The sequence below is a fragment of the Conger conger genome, chromosome 2, assembly GCF_963514075.1.
Source record: "Conger conger chromosome 2, fConCon1.1, whole genome shotgun sequence".
NCBI classification, from domain to species: domain Eukaryota; kingdom Metazoa; phylum Chordata; class Actinopteri; order Anguilliformes; family Congridae; genus Conger; species Conger conger.
The window spans coordinates 18794063-18817064 of record NC_083761.1 but is presented as its reverse complement, the minus strand read 5'-3'; the positions used below and the strand labels follow the sequence as shown (position 1 = coordinate 18817064).

Here is a 23002-nt window from a genome sequence, read left to right as displayed (position 1 = left end):
TGTGCAGGGACTAACATGCCCTGGCTTTGTGGATAGAATGAATAATGTCCTCGCATTTGACGAGGAGGGCATACAACGCCCCTCCCAACCCTCCCTATAAACTACGCCTTTTGTTGCACAGCTATATTAAACATAATAAAGAACTTGCTACTCACTTGCTGTTGGCTGCAATCTGCTGTTAAAATCCCAAAGTAGAGTCATAGCCAGAATAAAGCTGGTGTATCTGCAGTAAAACCCATACTTTATATTGGAGGAAAAGGCTGCAGGGTCATAGATTTGACATCGAGATATTGAAGTTTGTTTCCATGGTGAATGCATCCACGGCGAATGCTCTGCGGGTTCAAAGTCTTCTGCCTGCTCTGTCGCCGGGAAAATGTTTAAGTATAATGCTAACTTATTAGAATCCGTCAAGGGAAATATTCTCCTCACTTACTGTGATGTGTGTATGGCCATCTGATTGACTATGGGACAATCAATGGGCATCTTTTGAAAAAAACACAGGATAATCACTACTCATCAGGCTATTGAAAGCAAAATTCCCATACTGTTTGTTGTCACGTATACTGAGACAGTATGTATAATGTATTTGTGGGAGAACATGTTTGTATTTTTATGGTTAGATGAGGGAAATATATGTATATTGATTTAAGCAGGGATCATCCCTTCTCTGGTAGGAAAGGAATTTGTCCTCCGGGATTTGATGCATGGTGTGTCCAGCAGCACTAAATGTTTTACAGTCGCAGCAGATGGGATCGGTGACATTTGCAGGCAATAAACTATATTCAATTAGCAATTTGCCAGCGAGGAATTTCATATAAACAAAGATATTGCTGGTTTTATTGATGTGCCTGAGACAATTTCCACTTCGTTGATTGCAGCTATTATAGACTTATTTATACGGTCGCATTGAATAAATCCAAGGGTTTAATAGCAGACTGCTCGCTCTTTGAACCCTTTCATGTTGACAAACATATAAATCGTATACGGGAGAAAAATATTTCAAACATCGAATTGATTTCATTTGATTTATCTTTTCATGCACGTTTATGAAACAGTGGCATAGATTGAAGTAACAGTTTGCTTCTCAAGAAATATATTTATTTGTTCCATTGCTGGTCTGTTTTAATTAAGTATTATTTCATGCAATATTTTTTATACTTCACTGCTGTATGTTGTCACACAAGGCTGTTAATTTCATGAAGTGGAAATGAAACTATGAGATGAATAATCTGTAACAGCAGCATCAATGGGGCTATGAGTCTATAATGTGTTTGTGTGCCACTGACTGTTTTAATTGGAAGCATTATATCCAAAAGGTTGGTCGGTTTATGTTTTCAGCCCGTTAGGGTGTGTGTGTGTGTGTGTGTGTGTGTGTGTGTGTGTGTGTGTGTGAACTCTGTAAAGAGAATGGGGAGGGTGACTTAAGGTAATTAAGTAGTGTGAAGGAAATTTACCGTGTAACATTCAGATTTGACCAGGTCATTGACGTTAATACCCTCAGAGTAAATTGCTTATTAAATTTTACTGTCAAGGAGAACCACTCATAAGGTGAAAAGCAATACTAAATTATCTTAAGCTCTCCTCGAGAGTAGATAAAACTGACACTGATCAGATGTCCCTAGATGCCGCAGATATTGTGGATCACAAGGTTCTTTTTAGGGGACAAACTCATACTTTATGCCATAAACTAAACAGAAAAATGTTGTTTGCTGTTTACATAACTATTTGCCATTTTCATGTTAGGAATATTACTGCATTAATTGCTTCCTCAGAGGTAGCGCCTCTGCATAATTATAACCAGACATGCCACAATAAGAGAATCTAAATGAACTGCCTTCCAGCGAGCCAAACTCAGTTTTGAATTTAATTTGTAATGCAGTAAAATCTAAGGTCTCAGCTTATGAATAGTATGTGTAATAGAAAACCACTGTGGACATCAGCAGCATAAATTGCTTCATGTTGCCCGCATGACCTTTAATTTATATACATCAATAAATATAAATCATATAAATATTCATATGTGTTCTTGCATAAATATGGGCTGGTGGTTTGTTTTCTGGATGAGCATTCTGCTTGGGGATCTGAATGTTCAAAGCAATATTGTCCTGGGGCTCTCAGGTAGCTGCTTTTGAAGTAGTGGTTCAGTGATGTGTGTCTGGTGTCATATGCCAACAGTGGATGGCAGCCATGCAGGGCAGTTCATACATTGGCCATAACGTCGCAGGAAAGGTGAAGAGAGTTGGTTGAAGGGATTGTCCTCAGCTAACTAGCAAAAACCTATCGCACTCAACCACTGGCTGAGAGTAGATTGGTGTGTAATACCAAAAACGAAAAATACCTCATGAAAAGAAAGGGTTTGCACACGTAAATGCACTTTGCAAAATATACTATATTCTTATTTATTAGCAGTTTTTGAATGGAGCTTGCTATAATTATAGCACAGGTGTTAATAATAAGAACGTTATCACTTGCTAATTGTTAACAATAAGCAAAAGCTCAATTACGTCTCTGATCGATCGGACACCTGTCAAGGAGCTGCACATGAAGTACGCTATAACGCTACTCCTGTATTCCTGGGTGAAAAGTCATGGTTGACAAGAGTAAAATATTCAGTATTAACTGGACTCTTAGTGCTGACATGATTTAAAGAGAGGTCAAATGCATTCCAGCGGGGTAAAATCTAATCTTTCAGATTTAATACTGGACATCTTTAGACTATACTCGGTAACAAAAAACTTCCCTGTGATTCCATAGAAGAATCCTATCTAGGTAAATGGTTATGTGTCAAGATAAATGGTTCTTTGTTTGATGGTACAGCATTGAGCTTACAGCACTGCATCTTACCAAAAGGCTTTATGATTACAAATTGGGATAATAGAAAAAGAAATATGGGCTAAAAACAACATAACAACATTGTAAAAAAACATCAGCACTCACTTAATCTACATGGGGTTGTAATTAATTCTTTGTTTGTTTCAATATAATTTAATTACTATAGAAAATATACACTAATCCATTTGGAATCACCCCCTCCTCCTAATCCTGGCTTTGGAAACTTTTTCTAAAGACTCTAAGTAGAACCCTAAACTGAAAATAAATAAATAATGTTGATCTGAACGATCTGCAGAAATGCAAATGAAGACGTATTAGCACTTTCCTGAGTTGCTGTCCTGAGGATCAAGGATTTGCATGTGTCATTAAATCAGAAAAGAGACCGCAACTCTGTTTCAATTAAGCCCGGCTACAAAAGTCGGATACAGTCATTATTGGTTTGTGATTTTGCCCCAGTAAAATTATATTGTGTGTATATGAATTATGCCTTCATCAAATGTTCTTCAGACCTTGAGAGGAACCATCATAACCGAAACCCATTACGGAGCCATTTTTGTTTTGCAATTATTTGTAAAAATCTATAATAATGTCCTGGAAGGAGGGCAGCTGGTGTTCGCCCACTCTGTGTGTTTCCAAATACAGTAAAAATCCACTCATGAATGTGGAGGCAGTGTTGTGTGGCAGTGTTACAAAGACAAGACTGAGTGGACCAAGCTTGACATTATGTAGGAATCACTGGTTGGTCATTATGTTGCAAACTTAATTTGAATTGTCTCAGCAATTATTCAACTGTGCAAATGGAACATATTGAAGGCAGAATGAATTAATTCATGAATCCTAGCCTCTTACTTTTCACTATAGTTTTAGGTTAAAACTATTATTTGAATCAAACAGATTCAAAGGTTTGTTGTGAATACTTTTAAATATATTTTAAAAGTGAGCCATTGGTTTAGCAAGACTAATATTTATGAAAGAATAATCTTTATTCAAGTTTATACACTATTTAAAATTAGTCAGGGGTTATTCATTTACTCATATCAACCTTTAGAAAGTTTTTCTTTGTGGCGAAAAAAGTTGACAATTTAATTTGCAATTAATCTGCACTGGCACTGCATTATATTTTCCAGGGAAATTATGACACTTCTAAACCATAATATCCTACTCGCATCAAAATATATAAGCAGACAGACTGATAGACAGGCCTTAATCATATTTTTACAAAATAATAATTTATATGGAAACATCAATCGCTTGGATTCATGGAGCTAGTCATAAGAAATTAGATGCCTGGCATTCAGCAGCTGCTAGAGTGCAGTCTTGGGGGGAGTTGGGAGAAAAATACATTGTAAAAACATTTCTTCAGAATAAAAAACATTTGATCACAAAAACAAATATTTTTAACAAAAGAAATATGATGACAAGAATTCAGGTTAGTATTTGTTTTCCTGCATATGATCCCGCTAATTTTCCATGTCATTATATTATGTCAAGTAAGTAAGTAAGAAATAATCTGAACTGTTGCACTGTGGCAGTGGGAACAGGCTGAATGAACAAAGAGAATTATACATAATCCGACATAATAATAATACATAGTTGTATTCATGATTCTTTTGATGTGTACTGTAGGTTAAAGCAATGGTTCTCAAGTTCAGTCCTGGGGACTGTATGCTGGACTTTTTTCCAACCACATTTGCGATCCCAGAATTTTCACAAGCTGTTCACTTTTCTTAATTACCTTTTTCTTGTTTAGGGGAATTATTTATAGACACATTATGTTAAAAAAGACTTATGCTGTATCACGAAGAATAAAAGTTCAATATTCACAATCTGCTGTATTTGCAAATAACTACAAAAAGAAAGGTAGAACTATTTTAATCAAATTAAAGACTGGGCAGTAATATGGATCAGTAAGCTCCTAATTGGTGAGCGTGTGAACAACTGGGCACTAAAGCTAACCATTTGGTAGATAATGAAGAATTAAAAGACAAACCAAAAGATAATGAACCAAACCTGCGTTGTATTTATCAGTTTAAGGAAATAATTATGAAAGAAGTGAAATACATGTGTTCAACAATCTAATTAGGAGCTTATTGATTTGCCTCTTTATGGCTCAAAGTCTTTCATTTGATGAAAAAAAAAAAAAAATTCAACCATTTTTATTGCAATATGGCCTGGTAAGCACAATGTGAACAGACTTTTATTTTGCATGGCATGCATAGCTATTTATGACATAAATGTGGTTTAAGAGGGTAAGTAATCCCTCTAAACATGAAAAGCACCTAATTAAGAACAAATAACAGCTTGTTAAAATTCTGGGATTGCATTTTTGATTGGAACAAAAACCGGCATACACAGGGGTTCCCCAGGACCGAACTTAAGAACCACTGGGTTGAAGGACAATGACTTTGAAGATATAGATAATAATAAAAAAACATGTATTTATGTTTTTCAAGTGCTTTCACATCAAGAGGACTTCTCATATACAGGACGTATATCTGCTTTCTTGCGCCTAAAACTATTTTTAGATGGGCATACGCTCATTTCAGTCTACAGAAAAATAGATGATTTCAGCGTACTTATTATTTGGGTGAGGTGTTGTTGACATACAGACTGGGGTTGGATGTGTGTCCGTTCCCTACATAGTAGTAATAACAACTGTACCAGCTGTGGTGATGCAGTGAGCTTTACACAGCACAACTACTAATGTGAGGGGTCACAGCAACCAGCTCTTCTGATGCAGTCAAACCAGCAGGGCAAAGATGGAGTCTCAATCCTGGCAATATGTTGTGACTGCAGGGCTGTGTCCCATTATCTTTCACTCCACTCTCCTTTACTCCACTCCCCCACTACGACTCTTCCACACTTGCATGTGGAAGTATGTGGAGCAAAGGACCAAGTGGGGTGGGGTGGGGAAGTGGGACAAGCTTTTTGTCAAAGTCGACGTCCTGTGTTGAAGAAATGGCCCAATAATAATCGTTATTTTTTCATATTTCCGTAGCCAATATGAGATCAGGGTCAGTCCATTTAAAGCTACAAAATTGCTTGTAAGTTTCAAGCACAAGTTGCGTAGTAGGATACATGCATGCATTTGGTTGTAATTTCCTGCCCGCTTGATGGCTTGAACACGTTTTTAGTAATGTTTTCACTAAGTAGTAGTTAGTAGTTTTTACATTTCTATGATTGATTTTATATGGTAATGTACTTCACAGTTCATGTATAAATAGCCAGACTAACTAAGCTTGATGAAAATGTAATTGTTCTCCAAATCAGGGAGACACCTTCATGCCCCCTTATTGAAAGCTTGCAAGACGCTTCCGCCCACATGATATTCCTTTTATATAAGACAGGTCAACATGCAATATGGCACCCATACACCAACTAATATCATATATACAGTAATTGTTTATGATTGCGTCAGCTGGTTATTTGTATTACCTTTTCTCATTATATTAGGAGGGAGGAGGGGTGTTGGTGATACCAAAAGGTCTTCCCACTCCCCACAATGCATTTTCACACATGAAATCGCACATGCAGCCGACCACACTGCCTCAGTCTGGATTCAAGGACAAAACTAGTGAGCATCTCTCTCTCTATCACTCTCTGTGTGAGTGTGTGTGTGAGTGTGTGTGTGTGTGTGTGTGTGTGTGTGTGTGTGTGTGTGTGAAATGGCAACAGATTTGAATAGTATTTTAATAAAAGCATTTCTTGTCTTTGCCAAGGTAGCATGCAATTATTTTGAAACCTTTCAGCAGACTGTCCTGTGTCAACGCTGTGTCACCTCTTCCATCTAAGTGCCATTTGAAGGAAAAAAAAGATTGATGGTAACTATGACAAAATTGCTTATCCTGGCGTCCTGTCATCTTCTTGTGATGCCACCAAATTGCTAATCAGCAATCCATATCTTTCCCCTGCAGAGTGCCATCACCACCTGTCAAGATGTTAACAATAGAAAATGGCAGCCATTTTGGTGCCATGGCTGTCAGTGTTTCCACCAGTGTTTCTGCTCCTGTTAGTGTCAGTGTCATTTCTCTTTCAAGGGATGCTTGTGTAATCAGCCTTGTTTTTCCCCATGAAGAAGAAGTCATTACCATAAAATGTAAACCTATGTTGTTTGCATTACCATCTTCAGTAAAATATTGGGTGTGCAGTGTTTGATTTCCATTAAATCAGTTTCCATTAAGCTGATTATTGGTCTCTGCCTACTTTCCTTGCTTATCAATACAAGGATGAATTTACAAAATACCATGAGATATAGCTAGCTCTCCTTAATTAGGCCATTTAGTGAGTAATAACATGATTGTCATTTGCACATTTTATCAACATTATTTGTTTCCACGCTCACACTAGAAGAATATTTGTGGCAAAGATCTGCAGCATCTGCAACAATCTTGAAGCTCAGGTTTGTTATTGCTGGTTATGCGGAAGGCTAACGCGGTAGTTAACAGAGCGGTGTATCTTTTCTGTTAAGTGTACTTGATCAGTTCATAGTAAAGTTTTGCACCCTTCAAATTTTCTGCTCAACAACTCCTTCCGTCGCAGTGTGTACATAACACAAAAAGTCTCAAGTTTAGACAAGTATTTCAGTAAAAGTAACTTTCATGATACAAAAAGAAAATACCATAAAAGAAAAAGATTTAAAGGAATATTTCCTGTCATGTTCTACTTATCTTCGTGTCAGGCGAATATCTGCTGTGGTTTATGAGGCAGCATCTCAGTCACTGATTTATATGTATTACAGAAAAGTCCCAAAACAATTGCAGTAAATGGGTTACAGCATTATGCTGTATCCCACCCACTGCTGTTGGGAGATTTCGCAGTGCGAGCAAACTCTGAGCAAGATACTGCCATAAAACCCACACCACATATTCAGCTGACATGGGGATGAATTGAAAGTGACAAAAGTTTTATTTTAGAACTTTAAAACATTCTCTTTTTTGTACTTCCCTTTGTGTGATCAATTAAATTTTACTCCAATATTTGTAAAAATAAGTATGTTTTAAATAAAATGTGAAAATTGGGTGCTACAGCAAGATAGACACTGCCATATGACATATGAAGCAAAATAAGCAGTGCGATGCCAAAAATTGGGAAAAACTGAGAGGCTGCACAGACAGGAATCTGTCAAAATCAGTTTCCTGTCAGCGCAACTCAGTGTTGCCAACTCTCAGGAGACAAATAAGCAACCTCGGCGTCAAAGACAAGCCCAAACAAGCAGGGAGTACACCGCTTGTGGGGGGGGGGGGCTTGAACAGTATGGATGTAAAAAAATGCAGGTTGGTTGATACATTTCCAAAAAAAGCACGCAGATTTCTTAAAACAAGCCAAAAAAATAAGAATAAAAAGCAACATCACATTTTTTTTCCAAGCAGCTTTCCAGAAAACAATTCCAAAGTCATGTATTATAACAGTCATGTATTATAATTTTCTTTACAATTTCTGATGTCGCCCCCCTTGTCGATCTCAGGGTATAACTTTAATGTTTTAATTTTTGTATACACAATCAACCCCTCTCCTGTTAAGGACAGCAGCTGTCAGTGTCTACCGTATAATGGGGTTCTTCCGTATAATGATTTATTGTGACGTATCGCACTTCGACGTATTTAGCACTTAGCAGTTTCTGTGATTGCCTAATTAAAAGCGAAACTTTCAGAAAATATTATTCTGTCCCTTTGGTCATGTAGTAAGATCTCAGAAATACCAGATAGTTGCTGTGTAGATTACCGCACAGAAAACAGGTTAAAACATGTATTTAATTGCTAATCAAGTCTGTGGCTAACAACAGCAAATGGCGTTCATAATGAAATCATTAGTACCGCTTCTGAAATGTGATGAGCGGAACTGAACAATTATGATCAACTATGTAGTCTGGTTGGTCTAGATAGTGTACTTTTCATGTTTATAATGTATTTGATGTGGGATTTAATATATTTAATAAGATAATAAGGGAGTTATTATCAGCGATTGGGAGTGATACCCTCAGGCGATTGAGCTGGATCGACTGTCCACTCTAAGCACATAAGGACAGCACTTGAGTCCTGTTCAGTTTATTTTTTGCCAGAATACCAGCTGGTCTTGAAATATAATGATTGAATTCAATATGCTGACATTATTATTTATTCAAATACTAACATAGCATGTATCTACGATAGCACCCTATTCAGAACAATGGACGCAAGTTTGCTTTCACTCTTGGAAGGCTCGGCCTTCATGCCTATGACAAGTTGCCGACTGAATCTGCTGTATGCCAGTGACCAGCTATGTACACACTCTTGTTGTGAGCAATCATATCAGAGGCAAGGCCGCTTTCAAAACAAGCACATTGGTCAGATATGCAGTATTTAAGTATTTGTTTTTATTGGGCAGGCTGGCTCACATCTTTTTTTTTACTGACTTTCACTCACTAATGTGTCCCAAAATAAAAGTCGTAAAGTAGAATACCTTTTCAAAAATGTACTCAATTAAAAGTGAAAGTAGAAATATCAATATATACTAGTGCACCTACCGTTACTGAAAAAAGTACTGTAATGTGAATAAATGTAATTTGTTACTTTACCCTGTCACACACCATATAGCTCCCCTGGGAGGGAGATGCAGCACTTGAATTTTCCCCATTGTTTGCCTCATGGAGAGAAAGAGAGAGTGCCAACACCAACACAAAATAAATAATAAAAAGTCCTTTCCCCCTCATGGGGTCTGGGCAAAAATAATACACTAAAATAATAAAGGCAAAAGAAAGTCAAAACGAGCGACAGCTTTCCAGCTCGCCACTCTGAGCTGGCCGCTTTGTAGCCGACCAGCTCCCCCACTTTTCAGTGGCGTCTTCCTCCCAAATGCTCATGAGGAACTCAGGAATAAACAAAGTGAAACCAAACCTTACCACCAAACTGGCACTCTGGAGTGATCTCCCAGTCTTGGCCACGTCCTATGGAGACGAGCACACTTTAATCACCTAAACTAATGAATTAACGCAGCCAAGGTGCACGTGCCCTCTCCACCAGCAAGCGTAGCTTCACAGACACCCTGACATTTCCCCATGTATTTCTTTTGGCAGTACGTACATGCCTACACGATATACAAGACAGAGAATAAAACTCCCTGGAGATAATTATCCGCACGTGAGTGGACAGGTACTCACTGGAGATTTACACTTTCGGCAGATACGCTGCACAGATAATTAAACAAATGTTTGACAGTTAAGTACCATATCACAGGCTTTCATGTTAATTAGCCTTGCCATCCAAGGGGTATTATGATTCCAATAATTCCTGCAACATTCCATTTCATACTGAAGTATAAAAAAGCAATAAAGTAGCAGCTCTTACCCCTTGGCTACACAGGTTTAGATTTTCGGTATGGAGTTAATGTCACTTCCGCAAAAGACAGAAATTGTTTTCTTGTTTGCTCTGAAGTGGGAAGATGCGATTTCCCTGTCCCTCCTGAACCTGGAATGCTTGGAGCTGAGGACCTGGCAGTGCCATCACCATCGCAGCCCGATTGGTTTTGACAAGCAGCACATCTTAGGTCTGTTCCTTCTCGGGACTTGAATCGGTCACATTTTGCTCCTTTGTTCCTTTTATACACAGAGTTTCAGGAGCATAAAATTACTTGAAAAAGAGGGTGGAAATGGCCTGCCTATGTGCTGTGCTTGCCAAGTGAAAAGGGAACTGTGATTATTCAAGAGCACTGCGTTGCAATGGTGAAGGTTAGACGCTTGATTAGTGAAAGGAAGTGGAAAAACCTGCCGTGAGAGTGCTGGCCACATCCTACCGATTGATTATTAATGCTATTTCTAGTTCAGTTCTACCCACAGGTTAATGAATTGAACACCTTGTTTTTGACAGTTTAGCGAATCTGTATTTTTAGTGTAGAATAATATTTTAATACTAAAATCAATCAGTGCATCAACGCAGACATTATATTAATTTCCCCTAATCATTCCATAATAATTCTACACTTCTCTGTCATTTTACATAATCAGATTTTTAACCTGCAGAAATGAGAAATGTAGTTTTCAGATTGTCAGCTTTTAATAAAGTGTATTCGGTAACACTTTACAATAAGGTTACATGAAATGCCATTAACTAACTAACTACTGAGAAGTCAATCTAGACAGCTTTGTTTATGTGATAGCATATCTTTTGGTTTCACCGTGTCAAATATCAGCACAACATTGTCAGCACGGTAAGCCTCACACTGCTTTAATATTCATCAGGCATGGCTGTCTCCGTTGATTTTATGCTCCAGTCATGAAGAAGAACCATGTAGGGTCACAACACATCCCTCACTGAAGTCAGGTGAAAACAAAGGACTTTACTTGTGTGATGGTGGGCATACTTCTTTGTACTAGATGAGCAAGTGCCTGAATTTTTCTTGAAATTAAGAGAAATACAATAATGTATATGTATGAGCATACCTTATGCAGAGTTTAGACTGCACGATTTTAGCCCTGATTTACGACTCGCCAACAGTTTTTGAAGATCGGCGACGAAAGCCCCAGATCAGAGGTAAATCGGCACTCGAAAATCAGCGCTTGATCACTGTGTCTGAAACTGTTGAAAGATGCAATTCGAGAGACTCGCCGATGCGTCGCAGCCACTTGAGAGATATCAAGCGGGCTAAATATCTGGACCTGTCCGGGAGTCCAAATCCTGTAATGTGAATAGGGTTATGACCGGCAGCGACGGCCTACAGCCAATCAGAGCACTGGACACTGGACGAGGGGGACCCCTCCCCTCTGGCACATCAACAAACATGGCATTAATATGAAAACATACTCTAGGCTACATGTAACTGTGTGGTGCGCCCTGTAATTTGCATATTGCTTTCATGCAAAATACCAGAGAAGTGAATTCATTAGGAAATGTAAGTGAGCTGTACAAAGTATAAATGTATAAAGTATAAGTGCATATTCTAAAAATTAATTATAAAATAAAAAGTAATGTTTCTCTGTCTTGCACATTTCCGGCTTTTTCCTTTCACTTCTGGTGTGTTTTCTTGATAAAACGTAGTTTTGGAGACCAGACAGACTCATCAGAGATACCTCTTTGTGAAATATCTTGGAATGTGTGACCCCCTGTTGCTGATCAGTCATGTAGTTTGCAATCAACAAGGACTTCAAAATGGCCGATTACTTGACAGAAAGTTGTGTAGTTGTACAGCGATCTGACGACTTTGAAAGTCGTGTAGTGTGTAGAGGGCACAACTGACTTTTTTACCAATAGGATGGCATGATGCTCCATTGGATCTGTCCCAATATTAAATAATTTTATAAGATAATTTATGTATTTAGAAATGCCAATAACCGATGAGTATCCCTGTGTTTATGGTGTAGAATCCTTTTATACACCTTTGGGAATGCATGCAATGCCTGTAGAACAGGTGCTGTCATGCATGTGCAATTGCCTGTAACTGGCATGTCTTCGATGTGGAAAACTGCTATCGATACAGGGAAGAGCACTGGTTTTTTAGATCTGTAATGAAGTCGCAGTTCTGGGAACACAGCAGGTAATTAAAGCTGCAACGTCGGCTGACTGGTGGCACCTTTTTAAAAGGGGAGGCAGCAGGTCTGTTTGAAATTCCTGAGCTGGATATTCGGGGCACTGAGTGTTAGGTTCAGTTAAAATCACTGTAGATTATGTATGAGTTCCTTATTCCAAGCACTATCAGTGTTCAATGAGTTCTCGAATGCTTTCCTCTTTTCTAAAATTTGACCTGGAAGACATACTTTATCAAAAGCGGTGGTCCTCACTCCCGGTCCTGGAGAGCCGCAGGGTCCATTGCGCCTTGTCTGGAATTTAATCCCGACTGCACAGCTACTGACAGGCTTGCAGGAGGGTTCATAACTTGCCAAAGCATCACCCAGGGAGAAGGGGCTCCAGTCAGCAGGGGACGTCCTCCGGCACACTGAGAGTGCGACTGATTGATTTGGTCCCTGAAGGGTATCTGCGCAGGCTGCGTAACTGCATCCGTCACGACTAGGCTACTCAACAGGCGGGTTACGGACGAAACCGAGCAGCAGGTGGCTTCACATGTTCCGGAGGATGCGCACGCTGATCTGTGCTGTTCTGGGTTTACGAAAGCAATCACTCATGCCGTGAAAGAATGTGAAATATACTGTATATATGAATATGAATAATGAAACGCAAACATGCTGTTTGCATAGTATTTAAAAATTAAGAAACCAGCGATTCATTGATCAAAATATTATGTCATCAAGTATGTGATGTTGAAAAATTATAATTACAACTGGATCCTGCTGGAATACATCTTTTAGCTATGATTGAGATTTATTTTACCACGGTACTCATTTATGATAAATTGAACCTTTCTTCAGGCTCCTAGTCAATTATTTCCTAAAACAATTCTAATTGTTTAATGCTCCTGAGCATAATTCACTTCAAAATACAACTTTAAAATAAATTATTATCATCATCATTATCATTATCATTATCATTATTATCATTATTATTGTTATTATTATTATTGAAGGACCATGCACTTGCAGCAGTGATATACATAGACAGTATAGACAAAGAAACAATTCTAAAGTATTACCATAGTGCTAATGTTGCATCCCAGCCCACATTAAAATTGATTTAATACTTCAGCACACAGGACTTGAACAAGGAATTGAAAGCCCTGACTCAAATTAATATGTAGTCATAAAGACCTACAGCTATGACCATTGTCTCCAGGTACATAATAAGGAATATAATGAATGGCCTTTTGTGAACTTGTCAAAGTAACTTTATGCACAGTACTTTAGAAGGATGTGGCTGTGTTCTGTTAATATACTTGGATTTATATGCTTTTTTAAATTGTATATGTGTGCCTGGTGTTTTGCTTGTATGCTTTTTACAAATGTTTATGATTAGGGCCTAGCAATGCTGGTTGCAAGGGCCTTTTCTGACTGAGCTATGTTGGTGCTCTCAGCTCTGAATCTCTGCATAACCTTTGACTTTTCAGTAATGATTTGTAACACAGAAGATGAAAAGGCTTTGCTATTAAACTTTGAATAGTAATTATAAGGTAAGCCCCCCAACCTCGACCCCTCCTGACCCCAAGCGCCTGAAGGTCTGTCTTGCTACAAAGACAAAATACTTCAAATAAACCTTAAAAGTGTCTGTCCTAGTCAAGATGTGTGCCACAGTCCTTAGGGTGACCCACTCTCGATATGCCCCTGCACAAGTATGGGTCCAATCCCTGCCATGGCAGGAATTTGAAATGACTAATGCAGGAATTTGAAGGAATATTTCAGATATGTCTGAAGTAAAGCAGTATGGGAGACTTCATGTTATGCTGTTTGTTATTTTGTACAATATGCACTCAAGAGTAAAAGGTGGATCCTGCACTGTAATGAATAAAGACCAAATTGTAGTCCTTCACACGCTCTGCCACAATCCACGTTGATAAACCGAATGTATTCCTGTTATTACAGTCATTATGACTATGTTCTTAAGAAGCTCTTATGGGCGTATTTCTTTCCCTTACCCTGGTTTACGCTGTTTGAATTACTGCGGTCAAAAGCCACTTTAAGTGGCTCTCTGTCTCTTTTGATGCCTCTATAACAATAGATTACAGATAATGTTCTCTTGTCATCTTCCATCAAGTCACTTCAAACAAATGCCCCTAAGCCCTTTCCCTAAGTAATATCTGCTGTTTATCGACCCTCCTACCTACTCTCAGCCTGCCTAGAGGGCTCTAACCTGATAGGCTAGGACAGGTTGAAAATGATGGCCTGGAGCCTTTAATGGAGTTTTGTTTTTGCTCAGTCACTTTAAGGAGAAAGTTGAGTGAGTTGGAGGTCTGTCAATCAGGCTAATTTCCTTCCACTTCCTGCTCTATTCTTTCTCATTTGCCTTTATTGGTTAGTTACTCAGCAAATTAATCACTTCCCAGTCAGTCTTTATGATATCCTGTTTTTGCCCCAATTTGAGAAATTACATCCTGTGACTGGATTTTGACCAAAATGTACTTGCCGTTATCAGATCACTTATGCATGTATTCCCACTAATGCATTTCCTGCTATTACCGTGACTGCTACTGTAATTACTATTGTGATTGCTGTTGTTATTATATCATTGATTTGCTCTCAGACTTCCTTAAAGTGTGTTCAAAAAGCTTTGATGAAAGTTTGACATTCACACAGGTTCAGTGCGCTGTACTCTTACCGTAAAGACCCAAGTGACCGTAAAGCTCCAATTCAGCTGTTTCCATGATCAGATCAGACTCCTTCCCTGTTGCAACTCATGAAGACCTGTGTTATCAATATATTAACTTGTCATTTCATAATATCATTACAGATTTGGGAGGAACATCACTGTACAGATAATATGTCTCCTCATCATATACAGTACTTTGTCTTTATCTTGGACCTTTGTTGACAGAAGGCAGCACTTTTACCTCAAATTGTTTTGATGTGCATATCCACTTCTATGCTCTGTACCCCACAGAAAACAAATGCTGTCACCCTTGAACACCCAAACGAGCTCCCTGTAATTTACACTTGCTTAGAATATCACAATGTATTTGTATCAAGAGAGAACTCCATCCTATCTCGCAGATTGCTCATCGGTGAAGTGCAGACAGCCATCAGGTCCTCGGTTCATGTGATCAAATGAGTCTCAATATGAGAGCGCTAAGAGAGGAAGAGGTTGTTTTACATAACCGCCGTGTCTTTTAAACACTTCTCGTGACTCCCAACAACTTTGCCCACGCCCAGTGCATTAACCACTCAACACCGCCCCATTAAACGCTATAATGGTTGTGTGTCTTTGCTACATCACATTTGGTGTGAGAAGGAACATCAATTTGCAATGCTTAAAGGGTACCTAGAGTGGTTTCCCAGGGGGGGGGGAAAAAGAAGAATGATGAAAAAAAACCAAAACCAAACTCAAGGTAATTGTTTGATAAAAACCACGCTTACAGGGATTTTTCATGAATAATTATACATATACTGTAACTACACATATAGTTTGTACTTGGACAGTAAGACAGTTTATTTTGTTTTGGCTCTGTACTCCAGTAAAGTTTTTCCACAAGTTTTTTTTTTTTTAGCAAACTCTATTCTGGCCATTGTGTTCTTGAGGTTTGCATGTTGTGGTGAAGACTACACTACAGGTTATGCTGGTGTAGTCTTCTTTCATGGTAGTCTTTGACACATCTGTGTCTACATATTGTCCTTGAGCTTTTTTTGACAGTTGACGATGGGGTTTTCTTCACAATTGAAAATATTCCTGTGTCATCCACAACAGTGGTCTTCCATGGTCTACCAGGTTGTTTGCCATTGAGTTTACCAGTGTGCTCTTGCTTCTTAACAGTGTATCAGTTGACGCATACAATAATTAACAGTATTCTGACACAAAACAGCTGAGCCAACTGTCCAATTACATTTGGCCCCTAACATGGGTGGACTACATATACTGTCAAAAAAACTATAATTCCTACATTGATCACCCAATACGGATGTAAAAACCCTCAAATTAGAGCTGACAGGCTGCACTTTAACCTCATTAATTGTTCAATGAACAATATATACAGTACTCCAGGTCCAGTAACATCATTTGTACAACAGGTCATGTCAGATCATGACCCATCATGTGTAACCTGTCTTTGAATGAATAAAATATCACCACAGTGGTTACAGTGAAAAGAAAAAATCTTACAAAATAAATGACCTACGTTTTTCGGTCCACAACAGGAGTGGGCAATCCTGTGCCTTGGAGAGCCAAGATTATGCATTCCAACCTATCATTACACAATATGATTTCTCTCTGCTTGAGTATGTTACTTAGTGAAAGCAGTTGGTGTAGTGATACACTAATTCAATTTTGAATTACAAAACTCAATTTAGTCCAGGACTAAGTCTGTGAACTTGGCTTGCAATGTATTGGAAATGTTTTTGAGCCATAACATTTATTTATACTTTTAGAAAATCTGTAATGGAACATTTTGTGTATCCTTTCTCTGCATAAGTTACTGTAGATAGATGTACTGTAGATGTTACAGTATGTGGGTTTGCGCACATGACTACTGAGTCTACTGCCTGCAGGGATGTGTGAAGCAAGTTTTTTGCATAATAGCTCAACTTAAGTGAGACCTTAATATGGCTTAAAACGGCATTTTGGGAAGGCTAAAAAGGGTGGTGTGAAATATCACAGGAAAGCTTTTAAGTGAGGCTATACTGCAGTTTCAATTAGCTTAATTAGCCGTACATGCAGCCTCATATAAACTTAATCATTGTGAGTACTAAATGATATTATATTTAATTATCAAAAATTGCATCACACATCTTCATCACACTCACGCAAAAAATAAATTGCATATCATGTTTTCGTCTTCATGCTAAAAATTGCTGTGTTGAATGGTGGGGCAGTCACAGGTGCTCTGGCAGGGTTCAAGAACAATACACACTCAGCATCAGACTGCTATGCATTTCCTTTATACTTATGCATATGTATATGTATATAATGTAGCCAATTGTATATTTTATATTCCAGTGATGACAAGATCAATTTATTTTGATAGTATAGATTTTATAAGTATGTGGTCCCACTAATTTAATTTAATTTACTTGGAAACTCAAAGTAGGGCGGCACGGATGGTGCAGTGGGTAGCACTGCCGCCTCACAGCAAGGAGGTCCTGGGTTCGAATCCCTCTGTGCGGAGTTTGCATGTTCTCCCCGTGTCTGCGTGGGTTTACTCCGGGTACTCCGGTTTCCTCCTACAGTCCAAAGACATCCATCCATCCATCCATCATCTTAACCCGCTTATCCTGAACAGGGTCGCAGGGGGGCTGGAGCCTATCCCAGCATACATTGGGCGAAAGGCAGGAATAAACCCTGGACAGGTCGCCAGTCCATCGCAGGGCACACACACCATTCACTCACACACTCATACCTATGGGCAATTTAGACTCTCCAATCAGCCTAACATGCATGTCTTTGGACTGTGGGAGGAAACCGGAGTACCCGGAGGAAACCCACGCAGACACGGGGAGAACATGCAAACTCCGCACAGAGAGGCCCCGGCCGACGGGGATTCGAACCCAGGACCTCCTTGCTGTGAGGCGGCAGTGCTACCCACTGCGCCATCCGTGCCGCCTTAGTCCAAAGACATGCAAGTCTAAATTGCCCGTAGGTATGAGTGTGTGAGTGAATGGTGTGTGTGCCCTGCGATAGACTGGCGACCTGTCCAGGGTGTATTCCTGCCATTCGCCCAATTTATGCTGGGATAGGCTCCAGCCCCCCTGCGACCCTGATCAGGATAAGCGGGTTCAGATAATGGATGGATGGAAACTGAAAGTTATTGACTGATACGGGCACTGGGTAGAAAGCAAACTTACATAACTAATGTCATGATAGAAACCACAAAGTGCTAGTAATGAAAACTGGAAAGTCGAGTAGCAGTCTACCAACACGCAGAAGGTTTACAGTATGACTGTCGAGCTGAGCTTAAGCTGTGTCCCACACTATAATGAATAAGCACATCCATCAATATGTGCAATATGTGCAAAAACATATTAGAATGTGGGTGTGTATTTGTTTATTATTTTATCCCGCAGCAATATGTAATATATCAGTGGGATCAAATGTGGACAAATGTTTTATTTGTTATTTAGCTGTCTCTTTTATCCAAAGCTGCTTACAGTTCATTAGACTAAGCAGGGGACAATCCCCCTGGGGTTAAGGGCCTTTCCCAAGGGCCCGACAGCTGTGCAGATCTCATCGTGGCTATACTGGGGCTTGAACCACCTACCTTCCTGGTCCTAGTCCCTTAGCCACTAGGCTATCGGCTTCCCCATTTGGTTTAATACTCAGTATCTTGCATCACTGATAACCCATTTGGAAGTAATTTTATCCGAGTCCGACTTGCAACATTGAAGGTAGAACACGTTTTTTTAAAAATAGACTGATTTAAAAACAATGACCCACTATTTTAAAGCCTAAGCCCAATTTTATATTTTTGCCTGAGTGGGGCACTTTCCAAAGTTAACTTAAGACGTTTTTGGCAGTACCTCACATCACCTGTACTCAGCAGTGTGTGTGTGTGTGTGTGTGTGTGTGTGTGTGTGAGAGAGAGAGAGAGAGAGAGAGAAAGAGAAAGAGAGAGAGAATAATTAAATAAATAAAAGGCAATATGGACAAGTTGCTCACCCTTCTCCGACTGCCATTTTTCACTTACCTTCCCTGCTCATTTGTGTTCATTCCATCTGTGTCTGGCTTATTTCTGTCCACCAACTGCTAGATCCATGATATAATTTACACTCCCGTTGCCTACTGCTTTTCAAATCCTTTTCTCTCAAGGCCCAGCCATTTTGTTGTGATTATTTTCCTCATCTTTCGGAAAATGATCTCTCTGATTCCGAGGGAGTGCACATTTTATTCATTCTTTTCCAGTAGCTATCCTGAGCGCAATTTTATATTATATTGCCAGATGTGGTAGTGGTCCTGTAAAATTGGGTTAATCAGATTCAAATCCAGTCACAGCATTCTTGTCACTGACAATTCTCCATATAAAACCACATACAGAGTATTTTAAAATTTTATTAAGGAAATTGGACCAATCTTTATATCACTGCAGTATAGGCTGGATATGATTTGTGATGCAAAATGGCAGATAAAAATGTTTTTCAATAAACTACGGTCAGTGTCCATCTTTATCTCTTCAACTGCTAATAAAGTATAATCAGCAATAATCAATTTTGAGACAAAATGTTGAAGATAAAATAAAATATAAAATGTTTATTTTATTCATTTATTTATTTATTAATCTTAATTAATATTTTGCCTTCTTTCTGATCTCAGGGTCACTACTTTTGGACAGTCCAAAGTCAACAGTATGGCTTCGTAGGACATTCTCAGGATGAACAGGCATACAATATTCATTTATTCATTCATTCCCAGTTTGTTTACTATCAAACACAGCACTGGTATAGTCTGTATCTCACTACTGTCTTGCAAACTACTGGGAAACCGGGTCACAAACTAACACGGGGCATGTTGAAACATTGGGATTTTGCATTGTTGCATTTGTGCAAGAACGATGGGTTTATTTTCACTTATGTATTATAGCAACGTGCTTCTCATGTGTCAATGTCATGAGAATTTGAAAACTTAATCAATAGTTACTAACAAATCTGTGTTTTAGCACTATGCAAGTAATGTTTTTCAGAAAAGATTTTTAGCCGGGGTACGTTGGAATAGTTTCACTCTCACTACTTTCGACTGAACTGTAATCCCTAGGAATGTCCTAAAACTGTACCGATGGTCTATAGTCTTTGCAATGATACGTATCTTCTTTCTGGATAAAAAAAAGAATTTGATCTAGTATGTGTATATATGTTTTAATTAAGCGAAAACCTAAAAGTATTCTTTTATTATTATTACTAATTTGCATTCTGTACAACATTTGAAGATTCAACATTATAGGGAGAGGGAGATGCACTTGCATTGTTGATTAGGGCATGTGGCAGAGTACACTCACTGAGCACCTGTACACCTACTTATTTGTGTGATTATCTAATCAGCCAATTATGAGGCAGCAGTGCAATGCATAAAATCATGCAGATACAGGTCAGGAGCTTCAGTTAATGTTCACATCAACCATCAGCATGGGTGAAAATGTGATCTAAGTGACTTTGACTGTGGAATGACTGTTGGTGCCAGACAGGAGGGTTTGAGTATCTCAGAAACTGCTGATCTCCTGGGATCTTCACAGTAGACAGTCTAGAATTTGCAGAGAATGGTGCAAAAAACCCCCCAAAAAAAACATCCAGCAAGCAGCAGTTCTGTGGTCAGAAATGCCTTGTTAATGAGAGTGGTCCGAGGAGAATGGCCAGACTGGTCAAAAGTAACAGAAATAACCACATGCTACAGCAGTGGTATGCAGAAGAGCATCTCTGAACACACAACACATTAAAGTGGATAGGCTGCAGCAGCAGAAGACTTAATTCTGAAAAATAAGTACTGTAATAATCATGTAATCATGTTAATCAACCCAATAAAACAATATAACATGCAGAGTCCATATGTCCCATGAAAAACAAGAATATATCATGCAAAATCAGGGACATGTTTTCACTCTACTTGCTGTATACCTGTTATTGTTATTTTGATTTGAATTTGCAAACAAATATTCAATAATGACATAACTTATATGATTAATTATTATGTAATATTCATAATAATGTACATTTTCTCGAGTTATATCAGTGCATTTTACAGACACATTATGGATAGGACATTTCAGATTTTCTTCCCTACAGTGTAGCAATGTCGAACAAATGTTTTCCATTTGAAAGATAACTGGAGTAGTCCTCTTTCACCCCCTGCTAATTTCAAACATAATTAACCTTTCCAAACAGACTGCACTTATCTAAAAGGATTCAGACAGGCTATATGAAAATGATTGCCACTCAATGTCATGCTGAATGAAATGAGCTTAGCTATGTTGACACTTTTCTTTTTTTGAATAATGTGCTTGAAAAAAATGTCTTCATGAACACGATGGAGAAACAAGTGAACAAGTGGCTGCAGCTGCTGGTGAAATCATCTCATCCGGCATGATTGACTTGACAGTTTGAAGCGTTAACTCGTGAATGATCATTACCAATTAATTACGGCCATTTATTAATTAGCTTTGACTACACTTGTGGAGAGTGGGATGTGCATCTACGCTGAAGAGTCGTGCCCTTTTCAGCGTGCTGCTTTGTGAAAGGCAGATTCCAAATGCATGAAGTGCTGCTGACTGCTATTATCTGCTCATGTTGACAGCTCTTCAGTTATGTCTGTATATTATTATCATTAGTTATAGTAGTAGCAAAAGTAGTGGTAGTTCTAGTAGTAGTACTTATAGTAGTCGTCGTAATAGTCATTGTTGTCGTTGTTACTATTTGGTGCTGGGAACATGTATAATGATGATGCAGATGTGGGTGGGGGTGGCTTTTATTCAGGCGATCAGGATATTCACATACTTAATGTTTCACACAACCATCCAGCGTTTTTGTGGCATAAAAAGGTGTTGCTCAATAAATGATGATTATAATTTTTCAATCAATCATGTGATGATAACTAATGTTTAATCATAGACATTATACATTTTACATTAGCTGTGCTAATGGATGACTACTGGCAAAAACGCCTGGGTCATCTACAGTCGATGATGATAGTTGTATGTCCAATAGTATGATAGGTATATGTCCAATGACCATTATATTAGTCACCACCAGTGTTAAGATTGATGGACCAGTGGCACTCATTTGCATGAGCTGTTTTCTTTGTCTGTTTAGTTGGCTTTGCTTTTGTTTCTTATAGAGTTATCAAACCTTGCTCAGCAATAGCCAAATGCCAGAAGGCTTTCATTCAGACAAGAGGGCGGAGGTGCCAACATTTAAAATAAAAACCAAAGTATAGCCATGCCCCCATGCATCACCTTTAGCACTCTTGCAAGTGTGTCTGTAGACTTGCCAAACTGTTGTTGGAGTTGAAAACTGTATTATAAATAACTATAATGTAACTGTAAGCGAGCAGTTAGAGTCTAGACTTTGGTCTTACTGTACACTTCCCCAAGTGTTTTATCTGCTGGGTTTCCGTTAGCGGGATCATTCTCATTCTCTCACCCAGGGCGCCTTGCTCTTCCTCCTGCAGGTGCCAGCTTTCGTGACGGACGGCTTGGCCCAGTACTGCCAGCGCATATTGCCAGGGTGGCATCACTCTCCGCGCCAGGAGTGACTTTTCTGGCTGGTGATTGGACAGAGCAGCCGGTGACAGGTGAGGCTAAATGATGAAACCCCTTAATGGTCAAGTCAATAGTTATTAACACTATTACTATTACATGCAAACAACTACAGTATACCGAAACACACATCACTATCATTATTCATTGCTCACATTGTTTAAGACAAGCAACAAGAGAAGCAGTTGATGGTAGTCATGAGATGGCAAATATTGTCATGTTGACTTGCTGGAAGGAATGCATTGACTCTCAGATGGTTTCAGTTTTTGAAATGACGAAAACTCGGAATGGCTACCCGTGTTAAAACCAGCATATGGTGTCATGATATAGGTCATTTTGATTAAGTTTGAAGGTGCATTGTGAATTCCAGTTGAATTGCCCCAATTTTATTTTATAATGGCTATAAACATGCAGACCTCCGTAAAAATGTAATTAC

General features: G+C 38.8%; 1 protein-coding gene across 1 annotated transcript in view; it reads left to right on the top strand.

Annotated features, from left to right (window-relative positions):
- tcerg1l (transcription elongation regulator 1 like) overlaps nt 1-23002 on the top strand; it is a 92437-nt gene that overhangs the window by 45369 nt on the left and 24066 nt on the right. Inside the window, exon 6 of the mRNA XM_061232461.1 lies at nt 22496-22601. Coding sequence (XP_061088445.1) covers nt 22496-22601 — 106 coding nt within the window. The remainder of the gene's footprint in view (nt 1-22495; nt 22602-23002) is intronic.